The sequence below is a fragment of the Sinocyclocheilus rhinocerous genome, unplaced genomic scaffold (genome assembly GCF_001515625.1).
Source record: "Sinocyclocheilus rhinocerous isolate Xijiao unplaced genomic scaffold, SAMN03320098_v1.1 scaffold197, whole genome shotgun sequence".
In the NCBI taxonomy this organism is placed as follows: domain Eukaryota; kingdom Metazoa; phylum Chordata; class Actinopteri; order Cypriniformes; family Cyprinidae; genus Sinocyclocheilus; species Sinocyclocheilus rhinocerous.
Genome location: NW_015634478.1, coordinates 82,933 through 95,100, shown reverse-complemented (window position 1 = coordinate 95,100; position 12,168 = coordinate 82,933). Strand labels below are relative to the sequence as shown.

General features: G+C 39.3%; 1 protein-coding gene and 1 long non-coding RNA gene across 2 annotated transcripts in view; one reads left to right on the top strand and one right to left on the bottom strand.

The window, feature by feature from the left end:
* Window positions 1-4,355: 4,355 nt before the first annotated feature.
* On the top strand, window positions 4,356-4,773 carry LOC107745645 (uncharacterized). Its single transcript, XR_001640619.1, has 3 exons — window positions 4,356-4,435; window positions 4,527-4,554; window positions 4,637-4,773. It is a non-coding gene; the product is annotated as an uncharacterized LOC107745645 (long non-coding RNA).
* Window positions 4,774-10,162: 5,389 nt separating this feature from the next.
* The window catches only part of LOC107745644 (meteorin-like protein), a 6,484-nt gene continuing 4,478 nt past the window's right edge, over window positions 10,163-12,168 (bottom strand). The window contains exons 3-4 of the mRNA XM_016559566.1: window positions 11,928-11,987; window positions 10,163-10,761 (exon numbers count right to left, since the gene is read on the bottom strand). Of these exons, the coding sequence (XP_016415052.1) occupies window positions 10,430-10,761; window positions 11,928-11,987 (392 nt within the window). The 3' untranslated portion in view covers window positions 10,163-10,429. The remainder of the gene's footprint in view (window positions 10,762-11,927; window positions 11,988-12,168) is intronic.

Below are 12,168 nucleotides of genomic sequence, written 5' to 3'. Positions count from 1 at the left end.
GGAGGGAGATTCAGTGACTCTGAGCTGCAGCAGTGATTCAAACCCACCTGCAGAAATCAGCTGGTTTAAAAGAGGAATGTTTGTAGGATCTGGAAGAATCTACAGCATCTCAAACATCAGCTCTGATCACAGTGGAGAATACAAGTGCAAGTCTAGATATGAAAATATAGAGAAAGACTCTGATGCTGTGACTTTAAATGTCAAGTGTGAGTTAATGATCATCTGCACCTTGTTCAACATTTCCAAATTCACAATTTACTAATATTTATTGTGAATTTTAATTTTTGTCCTTTTTAGACCCTCCAAAGAATGTCTCAGTGATTCAAACCCTCCTGCTCTGAACTTCAGCTGGTTTAAGGAGAATCAAAGCTCAGCTGTTGGATCTGGACAGAGTTTCAGTGCACTACAGAGTGGACGCTTCTACTGTGAGGCTCACAATCAACATGGATCTCAGAGATCAGACGCTGTTACTGTCATTGTACATGGTGTGTATCAATCGGAGTTATTCTGTTATTAGACAAGCATTTCTGCTACTGATATTCTCTAAGAAAAAAAGAAAATGTGATGCAAATATCAAGAATTATAATATCAATTTATAAAAATATAAAATAAGTTTACTGTTATTTTATGACTGTACTTATAAAATCCCCTAAAGTAAGTGATGTTTGGAGTTTTAGGTCCAATGTAATTTAATGTTTTCATTCCATTCTGTTATTATAGGTTAAAGGCACATCAATAATAAAAGAAAAAAAATTAATTCGCAAACTCCTCTATAAACATGGTATTAATGTAGTTCACTCGCTAAAAACAGGATTCTCACAGATTATTTCATGTTTTGTTTATTTTGATTTGGACATAATTGAAAGTGGTAATATCTGAGAGGGTGAGCTGATTTCATTATAACAAGTCTGTCCATTACCAGCACTTGGATGGATCAAAGACCCTTTCAAGAAAAGTTAGTTCACATGGCGGCCATCTTTGCAACACCTCCGAGCAGCTGCATCGTGGATATCCAAGTCTTCATTACATGAATGGAAAAATCCTGAAATCTCAAAAACTGTTTGCCAAGCTCACATTTAAATAACATAATTCAAACCTTCAACACAGTAATGCGATGACTTTACCAATTGGTGATTGGCTCTTTCATTTAGATGGCGGGACTTATTATGACATATTTCGCATTACACTTTCTCCCATAGTAATATGAGTGAACCATCTTGTTAAAGTCTTTGAACCGGTTCAGTCTGATTGCGAGCATAATAGGTGGTTGTTATCGCAATGAAATAATAATCAGCAAATCATAGCTGGCAAGAGAACACGATAGGCAGGCATTATTTTATTGACAAGGTAATGAGCCAATCAATGCACTGTTGAGGTTTCGCTTTCTCTCACATGATCTCACGATTCACTTCACATTCACCTCAATGAATGCACTTTCCATTGGTGTCATTGTAGGACAATGCTATTCTACGAAATTGGGTGTTATTTGATTTAGTAATAATTGTATTTTGTAATATTTGTTTGTATATTGTCAATTGCACCAAATTGTGTTTGAGGAGGCATTGTAATGTCGCAAAATCTTTGACTATGAAGATAAACATTGTGCTGAAATGCAGGCGTCCTACTGCTGTACACACTGTCCTACTGCTGTTTTGTTTTGTCATTGTGTATAATGATCAAAACATTGTCCTGTCACTCGTCTTGTTGTAGGAAGAAAGTTTCTGTATGCAGTTGCTGGGGTCACTGGTGGATTGGGAGGTTTCATTTTCATTTTCATCATCGTGCTGCTCATGTAAGTTCATCCTGTCTGTCGGAAAACACATTAGTATACAAAACGTACTCGGTTACTAACGTAACCTCAGTTCCCTGAGATACGAGAACGAGTACTGCGTCTTGCTTAACACGCTATGGGGAAAACTAATTTTTCTCCAAATACTGAAGCCTTTCAATAACGCAGTGTAACTGCACGGCCATTGGTTTGTGCAGTGTATTAAAAACGATCCAATGGCTCGGCAGCGGAGCTGCATGAGCCTATGGCGACACAGCCCGCCAGAGCCCGCCAAAATGGGCGGGGCATCTGGCTATATAAGCGGGCACTTCGCCATCGGATCCTCAAGTTACTTCGACTGAAGCGACGACTGTGTCATGCAGCTACATAGCATGGCCAGCAACGCAGTACTCGTTCCCGTATCTCAGGGAACCGAGGTTACATTAGTAACCGAGTACATTCCCTATCGATACTTCACTCATACTGCGTCTTGCTTAAGACGCTATGGGGAACCAGTACAATCCCTCCATGCTATGCTAGAGGAACGACTAATGCTTGAACTTGCCTTGAGCACCAAGTATTTTGCAGGGAAGCCCCGCAGGAGGCGATAGGGCCAAACTCACAGAGGTCGGCCCGGCACTGAGTAATCGTTCCAAGATAAATTGTACAGCCTCGGAACCCAGTGGGGGCCAAGAGCGTACAGTGAAGAAGGCAAACGCCTGAAGCACTGGTTTTGCCATATGGCCAGAGTAAGTCCGTTTAAGCAGAAAGGACCCAAGCCTGTAAGGCCGGGACATCCAGATAATAAAACCTGGTAAATGTGGACGGTGAGGCCCAGCTGGCCGCCTCACAAATTTCTGCAATGGACACACCGCTAGACCAAGCCCAGGAAGAGGCAACGCCTCTAGTTGAGTACTGAAGCGACGACTGAGTCGTGCAGCTACATAGCATGGCCAGCAACGCAGTACTCGTTCCCGTATCTCAGGGAACCGAGGTTACATTAGTAACCGAGTACATTCCCTATCGATACTTCACTCATACTGCGTCTTGCTTAAGACGCTATGGGGAACCAGTACAATCCCTCCATGCTATGCTAGAGGAACGACTAATGCTTGAACTTGCCTTGAGCACCAAGTATTTTGCAGGGAAGCCCCGCAGGAGGCGATAGGGCCAAACTCACAGAGGTCGGCCCGGCACTGAGTAATCGTTCCAAAATAAATTGTACAGCCTCGGAACCCAGTGGGGGCCAAGAGTGTACAGTGAAGAAGGCAAAAGCCTGAAGCACTGGTTTTGCCATAAGGCCAGAGTAAGTCCATTTAAGCAGAAAGGACCCGAGCCTGTAAGGCCAGAACATCCAGATTATAAAACCTGGTAAATGTGGACGGCGAGGCCCAGCCGGCCACCGCACACATTTCTGCAATGGACACTCCGCTAGACAAAGCCCAGGAAGAGGCAACACCTCTTGTTGAGTGGGCTCTTACTCCCATGGGGCATTGTAGGTCCAAAGAAAAGTACGCTCGCTTGATAGCGTAAATTATCCATTTGAAAATGCACCACAAGGCTGGCCATGGATCTGCCGATTGCCTGAGCAGTCATTTTCGTGGTGTGCAAAGCCAAGTCGGTCGCACTGAGCAGCTCCTTGAAAGCTGCGGGGTCAGGTCCAGATTCTTCCATATTCTGGAGAAGTTTGGCCTGAAGGACCTGTTGGACTGCCATAGAGTGAAGCACCGAGACCTCTTGTCCAGCAGACGAGTAGGCCCTTCCAGTGAGCGCTGAAGTCATCCTACACGGCTTGGATGGGTGGGCGGCCTTTGCCTTCCAGCCAATGGCCGTGGGCGGGCAGAGATGCGTGGCCACTTACTCATCCAGGGGAGGCAGTTTGTCATACCCTTTCTCTTTGGTGCCGTTGACCGTTGTGAGGGCGGACGAAGAGGAGGCACGCAGGCGGGCCGAGTAAGGGGCGTACCAAGATCTAGTGATCTCATCATGGACCTCTGGGAAGAATGGTGAAGTTTCAGTGCACTACAGAGTGGACGCTTCTACTGTGAGGCTCACAATCAACATGGATCTCAGAGATCAGACGCTGTTACTGTCACTGTTATAGGTAAATCAGTTTGACACAAAAATAATGATAGTGCAAGTTTTGAAACTCATTAATATAAATCAGTTTGTGGTAAGGTTGCTAGAGAACCTAGTTGGACTGTCCATTCTTGTGAAATGCTTCCAATTAATATTCATGAGTCAAAACATCTGCTCACATGTTTTTCCCCCATAATTATTAGAGTAGTAGAACATTTGCTGCTCTCAGAGACAATATCAGAATTGAAATATCAACAATTTAACATTAAAGTAAACTTTTTTAAATAATTTGTGCATAATTGTTTAAGCAATTATAGTTAATGGACTGAAATATGCTATTCAAAAAAATTAATAGCACAAAGCAAAATATAGGTTAGTGCAATTTTTAATGCAAGATTGCCATCAAACATTTTCAATTTTTTTTCAGATAATAAAAACATTGTTTATATTCCTATGCAGACATTATATCATATTTTAGTTATCTTTTTTTTCTGTTTTAGGTGGACATAATACAGTCCTGTATGCAGCTGTTGTGATTGCAGTCGGATGTGGAGTTTTATTTCTTATCTGCATCATCATGTTCATGAGGTGAGATCTTTGGTTTTATGTTTCGCATTGGTGTACTCATTCATAATTAATAATGTGTGTTTGTGTTTACATGTTTATCTCTGCTCTACAGGAAGAGAAAAGGAGTCAGGCAAATGCAGGTCAGAACATGCAGTGTAGAAATTTCCATCCATCTTCAAAGTGAAATTACACGCTGAAATTAGTTTTGGTTTCTTTCTCCAGGTTCAACAGCCTTCCAGCTCTGACAGAAACCACTTTGATGATGGTCTGTATGCCAGAGTTTCAGCCAATAGAACCGATCAGACCGCAGGAAAAACTCCTGAATCCACAGATACTGAGAAGATCAAGTACACAACCATCCAGCACATCAGAAACAATGAAAGCAAGTATGAGAATCTGAGAATGCACCATCCTAATTCTTAAAGTGTCACATGATCTTCAGAAATCATTCTAATATGCTGATTTATTATTAGAATTATCAACAGTTGTGCTGCCAAATATTTTTTGGGAAACTGCGATACTTTTTCAGGATTCTTTGATGAATAAAATGTTAAAAAGAATGGCATTTATTCAAATTATAAGTCTCTTCTAACATTATAAATCTTTGCTATCACTTCTTAACAATTTAACACATCCTTGCTGAATAAAAGTTTTAATTTCTTTCAAAAAAAGAAAGAATAAAAATGTACTGACTCCAAACTTTTGAACTGTAGTGTATATTGTTAGAAAATATCATTTTGAATGCACAGAGATACCGTGACGAGATCCTGAGGCCCATTGTTGTGACATTCATCCACGACCATCACCTCATGTTGCAGCATGATAATGCACGGCCCCATGTTGCAAGGATCTGTACACAATTCCTGGAAGCTGAAAATATTCAGAAAAAAGTTCAGCCAACAGTCCGTGACGTCTGAGGCTCAGACTAACGGAAGAGTGACTAAGGCACACATGTAACATCGAGACTGCAATTCATGGAAAATTACAAAACATGCTATTAACAGAAAGTGTCTCAACAGGCATTTAAATGCAGCTATGCTGTAACTTCCCACACAGACACACCAAACCACAGTCTTAAAAAATCTAGGTACAATTACGTAAATAACCACCACTGAAATTCTACTAGTTTGTGGCATATACTGTGTATATATATATATATATATATATATATATATATGCGTACTTAATTAATGTAGGCTATTGGTATATTTTAAGATTTAAATAAAGTTTAAATGTGTTTGGTGATGTTCTAATGATATCTGACATTAGAGATACATCCAAATCACATCTGATGGTGAATTCTTGTTGACATGGTTTTGATCTGTACATCAGCTTGACACAGTACGGTTTCACCTCATCAACACCGATGACATGATGTCGAGATACTTTTCTTCATTTTATACATTTAAACAGAAAAAAATGGATGTTCGATGTCCATTATTTTCCTAACAACGTGATGTGATCGCACAGCTTTTATGAGGCAGAGAAAACTCTTTTGCGCACGTTCAAGACCAGGTCAGTTCTCACAAAGTACAATAACTTTAATTTTATCGCACGCTTTAAAGCTAGATGGCTTCTAATTGGCTGTCAGTGTTTTTATCATTCATCATTTGGGGAAAAAAATTATCCCAACAGTGACATGCTGTGCATTTCACACCTAGGCCTTCAGCGTGTCCTACCTGAATTAATCCACCTCTTAATACCATCTTTATGACACCACGGCTATATTAGACACCATCAATATTATACAGAAATGCAGTATAACAGCATTATACAGCATTAATGCAGTATAATCACAGACACATCTCATCTCGCAGGAAGTGAAAAGCAGAACGGATGAGATGGAGGAAAGTCCGTACTGTACTGGTTTAGACACTACTACAAGAGAAAGGCATAAACAGAAAATCACAACATATGTTGGACATGATCCTAATGCTATGAAGAGGAGCGATTTTTTCAACTAAATTGGAATGCTTGCCTGCCATTGAGGCGGTGGATATAGGCTAAGCAACTAACCCTGACATAACCCACATTTATATGAGGCATGCGGGATATATGTCACTCCTGAAACTTTGCTGCATGTACAGTACAGGGTATGTGGCCGCTGGTCCTGTTAGCAGCACGTAAAACAAAACTTTTATTCAAACTGAATTGATTATAGCCTAGAAAGTGAGCAAATAGCACTTCCATATAATCACTAAAAAGCTGTCACTCACTCCAATTTATCACAATCTCACATTGTTCTGTTATAATCAATGAAGCTCTCTAAACTGCACGTTTAATATCTTGTTTACATCGTGTCTGCGTGTGGCGTTTAGCATTGAGTGAATTCTGACTGTCTCATGCTTGAATGGTGAGATTTGGCAGCCCTGTATCTTTTTATGTATTTCTTTATTAATATATTATTAATATATTACTATATTAACCATTTGCACATGAGAGCATTAGCCGACTCGGCTTCTCCCGACCGCAGACGCAGGTTTACAAGACACTTTTTCCTGCGTTTTTGAGTCAATTTCTTGCCTTTTCTCCCCTTATGAACAACAACATTTTCGTACACGATAAAAAGCTCCTTGTGGTTTCTTGGTTTGACCGATTTGAGCATCCATAAACAACGCAAAACATCCCAGCAAGCAATTTTGCGTTTAAAAGACGTCTATTAGACGTCTAAATATAGCCTAGACGTCTAGGCTAAAGCCATCGATCATGACGTCACACTCCTGTTTTTATAGCATGAAATAACGAACTAAAGCAAGCTTATTTATAAAACGAGCACTTGAACTTACATCAGCAAAAAAAATAATATTTGAAAGAAGTCTTTAGTTTGTCCCACTTCCTATTCAACATGGAGAGGGCGAGGTTTATGACCACCTGGGGGCGATCAAAACGATTTGGCTTTACTTTTCAGGACTTGTGTGGCACACTTGGGGAAAACGCATTTTCAGTAAATCTATACAGTGATGCACTTACCTATACTGTCCAGCAGGGCGCACTGTAGTCTATCGTAGAATCGTATTTGAGCGCAGGCTTTAGTTTCTCTCCTCTCAGCTGCTCTCCAGCCGACGGCCGGTCACACTGACCCCGGACAGCAGAGACTCGTGTGCCGCAGTGGGTGTTGGGTGTCCGGTGCTGGGGTGTGTGTGTCAGAGCTGTTGGGTGTCTCGAGGGTCAGGCCAGCGTGATAGCCCTTAAAAATCGCGTTCGGGGGATAAAATACACATGTTTTGGCGGGGATCCCCTGGTAAAAATTCGGTCGCATTCCATGCGCTAAATATCACGTTATTGGGGTCGTTTCAACCCCTGGACATGAAAAACCGCGGCAACAGTGTTAAAGTAGCCCAATTCCGTGGGCGGTCACTTGGCAACACTGCAATGAAGTTACAAACTTCCTTACATTAAAAATAAGGTGAGTACACAAACATCTTTCAAGGGTTATAGGCCACACACACACAAAACGTTGTGCAAACCAATAGTGATGCCTCAATATAGAAATTATTTTCAATAATTTTAGATTTTTTTATTTTTTTTCTAGTCGAACGTGTTGCATTGTGGGATATGGTATTCCATGCAGTGCAGTTGTGTACTGCACTTTTTGACAAATGGTCATCAAAGTACGTCGTTAATACAGAAAATATGTGTACTCCGCTCAATAGCCTACATAGTTATTATCACAGAAATATGATAGTAGGCTATACTGTTCTGCATATACTGTCACGTTAAGTCAACCTATTTGCCTACCGTAGCTGTCTCTGCATATTAAAATTGGGATACAAAACGTTGTTTAATTGAAAACATATTAACACCATAAAATAAACAGGCTGATACTGATACATCAATCATGAAATGGTTTGTAGATAAGCATGACTTTAAATCACAATCGGCTGTCATTGGTTTTCCTTGCATTAAGACTGAACAGCAGTTCTGTTTAAAGGGGCCATTTTCTTTAAAATAAGAAGCACCGATGAATTGTGTATTACAATACCAGTGCATTTCTTAACCCAACAAACACAGAACGTTCCTCTAGCGTTCTCATGTGGCTGTTTTTGGGAACCAAATAGCCTAATAACATTTTTGCAACATCTCTGTTGGTTATTTTTTTTAATCCAGAAAATAACCTTCACAGAATGTTCGAGGAACCTAGAATTGTCTAGGAAGAAATAATAATTAATAGATATAATAAATGCACATAATTATTCATTTACCGTATTTTCTCAAGGCTTGTTCAACATTTAATTTCATACTTAATGTTTTTAAACCGCTGTACTCAAGGGGGCGCTAGAGTTTCCTTCAAATACCTGTGTCATTAAACCAGATGTGTTATCATTACAGCTAGCTATATATCAACATGTTTATCTAACCTGCTTTATTAGGGTTAGATGCATAATTTATTAAACCAAATGACGGCAGTTGATCTGAAAGAAAACAGACCTGTTTCCTCAAAATCCTGTTATAAAGGTGTTCAGGTAACATACTTTTAGCAATGAAATCAGGCTTGTGTTTCTGAAAGCGCTTGTGTTCACATGATAAAATGAACATTTCACAATGTTCTCCACAGTTGGGCAGTTTGTAGAAAACACCCAGCAACACAAACACAAGAAACATGAAAATGACACCATGATGTTTCCATTAGGAGTGTTTTATTCCAGACTCGTTCTGAGTCCAAGGAACAGAAACTCAACAATCACACACAGCATTAACACGTTATCCCCACAAACTCACTCATGAACACAGTCCAGACGTCAGTCAGAAGAATTGACCGCTCAATAACTATAAACAAAGCTTTAAACAAAAGCAGCGTTCATCGTCTCGCAGCAGCACACGCGTGCAGGCAAGAGCTCATGATACACACACACACACACACACTCACTCACTCACTCACACTCACACACACACTCACTCACACACACACACACACACACACACACACACACACACACACACACACACACACACACACACACACACACACACACACACACACACACACACACACACACACACACATTACGACACACTTTCTCTGTATCACTTTCAAACGTATGAAATCAGGCAACAAGAACAGACAGAAACAAACAAACACAACTTCTGTCCATAACCAAGAACCGCAACTTAAGGGAGGATTGATGACAGAGATCCATCCATCTGGACCCACTGAAAAACCTGCCAAAACACACCCAGGCCTCATTTCACCCCAAAATCAACACAAATCAAGAAATATTTTGGAAAAAAATCCAAAAATAAATTGTGCCATTATTCTCAGGACAATTTTTTTATTACAGTAATATGAAAAAAATATTATTTAAATTCAGCACTACAAATAGAGCCATTATATACAACTATTTCACTATTTAAATACAATGTTATTGTTTTTTTCCCCCCTCACTTTATTATAATTCTAACATTATGACAGTTTTGGTTCACAGAACATACATTATTAAGTTTTGTTTAAATATGTTTAATTATTATTCACAAATCAAGCTTAATAATAATTGTAATAATAATATTAATAATATAATTTATAATAATAATAATTATTATTATTATATCAACAAAGATAAAGTCAATTAAATATTGAAATAAGTGAAATATTCATACATAATGGCATAATTTACAGTATTGAATTTAAATTTAATTTATGCTGATTAAAGAACAGTATTACTGCTAAATTTAAACATTTGACAGTAATAAATCTAAACAAACCCCAGCTGAAAATTATGAATTATAAATTAAAATAAAAACGGAATAAATAAATCAATAAAAAAAGTGTCTGGATGAAATGCAGTAATGAGAAATTTGGAGGGGCAATGTGTTTAATTATTATTAAAATCATGTAAACTGGTTCTAAAATAATTCTAATTTCATTTACAAGCATCCTAAATATAGTTTCTTATTTATTTCTTTGGATTTTGGGATAAAATGTGACCCGGACCGAGGCATGAACAAAAAAAGCATGCATGTTTTGATGAGATTCAGCCAGAGTCCTGTAACGCCAGCAGAGGTCTGTCTGTGCGTCTCTCAGTCTGTGTCTATGTGGCAGGGGTTTGTCCCCGCGTCCAGAGCCGCTCGGTACAGTCTGATGAAGTCTCTATAGAGAGCAGCACATCGCAGCCATGCTTCCTGGAACCGCACCGCGCCTGTGAAGAGGAGCTCGCCCTGTGCTGCTCGCGGGCCGCAGCGCCGCGGTATCTTCACACGACCCGTCCACCGGCCGCGCCCGCGCCCCCCGCCGCCGAACACGAACACACGGCTCTTCTGACTGTACACGTGACTCAACGACAACACCACTGACGCCTGATCTTCATCCTCCTCCTCCTCCTCCTCCATGTGATGAATACTGCCGCGCACCACTGAGAGAAAGAGCAGCAGCAGTGACGGAGATTTACCACGACTTACAGAATAAAAGTCACAATCTTTAACATCTGAAATGTGACCATGGACCACACCATGTCCACACCAGTCATAAGTGTCAATTTTTGAATAAATAAGCTTTCCATTGATGTATGGTTTGTTATGATAGGACAATATTTGGCTGAGATACAACTATTTAAAAATCTGGAATCTGAGGGTGCAAAAAAATCAAGATTTTAAAGAAAATCATCTTTAAAGTTGTTCAAATGAAGTTCTTAGCAATGCATATTACTAATCGAAAATTAAGTTTTGATATATTTACAGTAGGAAATTTACAAAATATCTTCATGGAACATGATCTTTACTTAATTTCCTAATGATTTTTGGCATAAAAGAAAAATGTATAATTTTGACCCATACAATGTATTGTTGGCTATTGCTACAAATATACCCCAGCGACTTGACTTACTGCTTTTGTGCTCCAGGCTCACATATGTGCTGCAGCTTATATAACACAATTAACATCAAGCAGGCAAAACATGCATGAAGTATTTTCTTTTTAATTAACCTATTTTCCAAAATACAAGTTGTATTTTTTTAATCGTCTGAAATGTGCTTCACATTATATTCCAACGCGACATCTATAATGCAATTAAAGTCAAGCATGCAAAACATGCGCAAATAATTTTTTTCCTTGTAATTACCCTATTTTCCAAAATATAAGCTGTTTTTTTCTTCATCTGAAACGTGCTGCAATTTATTTTTCAAAGCTTTTATAATGAAATCAATATGAAGCATGCAAAACATGTTTTTTTTTATTATTACCCCGTTTTTGGAATATGTCACATTTTTTATAATTTGAAACATGCGGCGACTTATTCTCCAAAGCAACTTATATAATGCAATTAATGTCAAGCACACAAAACATAAAATACATGTCTATAGTAATGTTATTAACCTGTATTTTACATTATTTATGAATGGAGTAAAAATGTGACTTTACCACTTATGCAACTTATTTTGCTACTTTTTTTCTCTCAACAATGAGACTGTGTGACTTATAGTCAGGTGTGACTTATTTTCTGGAAAATACATCATGACTTCACAGGAGTTTAATAATAGGGCAAATAAGAGTTTAAAACAGTAAGAAGCAGGTGGATCTTACCGAAGTCGCTGGTGCAGATCGCCATCAGCAGCTCATCATCAGCACAGGGCCTGCATGCAGCTAAAACACACACACACACTCACACACACACACACACACATGAACACACACACACACACGAACACATGAACGAACACACACACACACACACACACACACACATGAACACACACACACACACGAACACATGAACGAACACACACACACACACACACACACACACATGAACACACACACACAC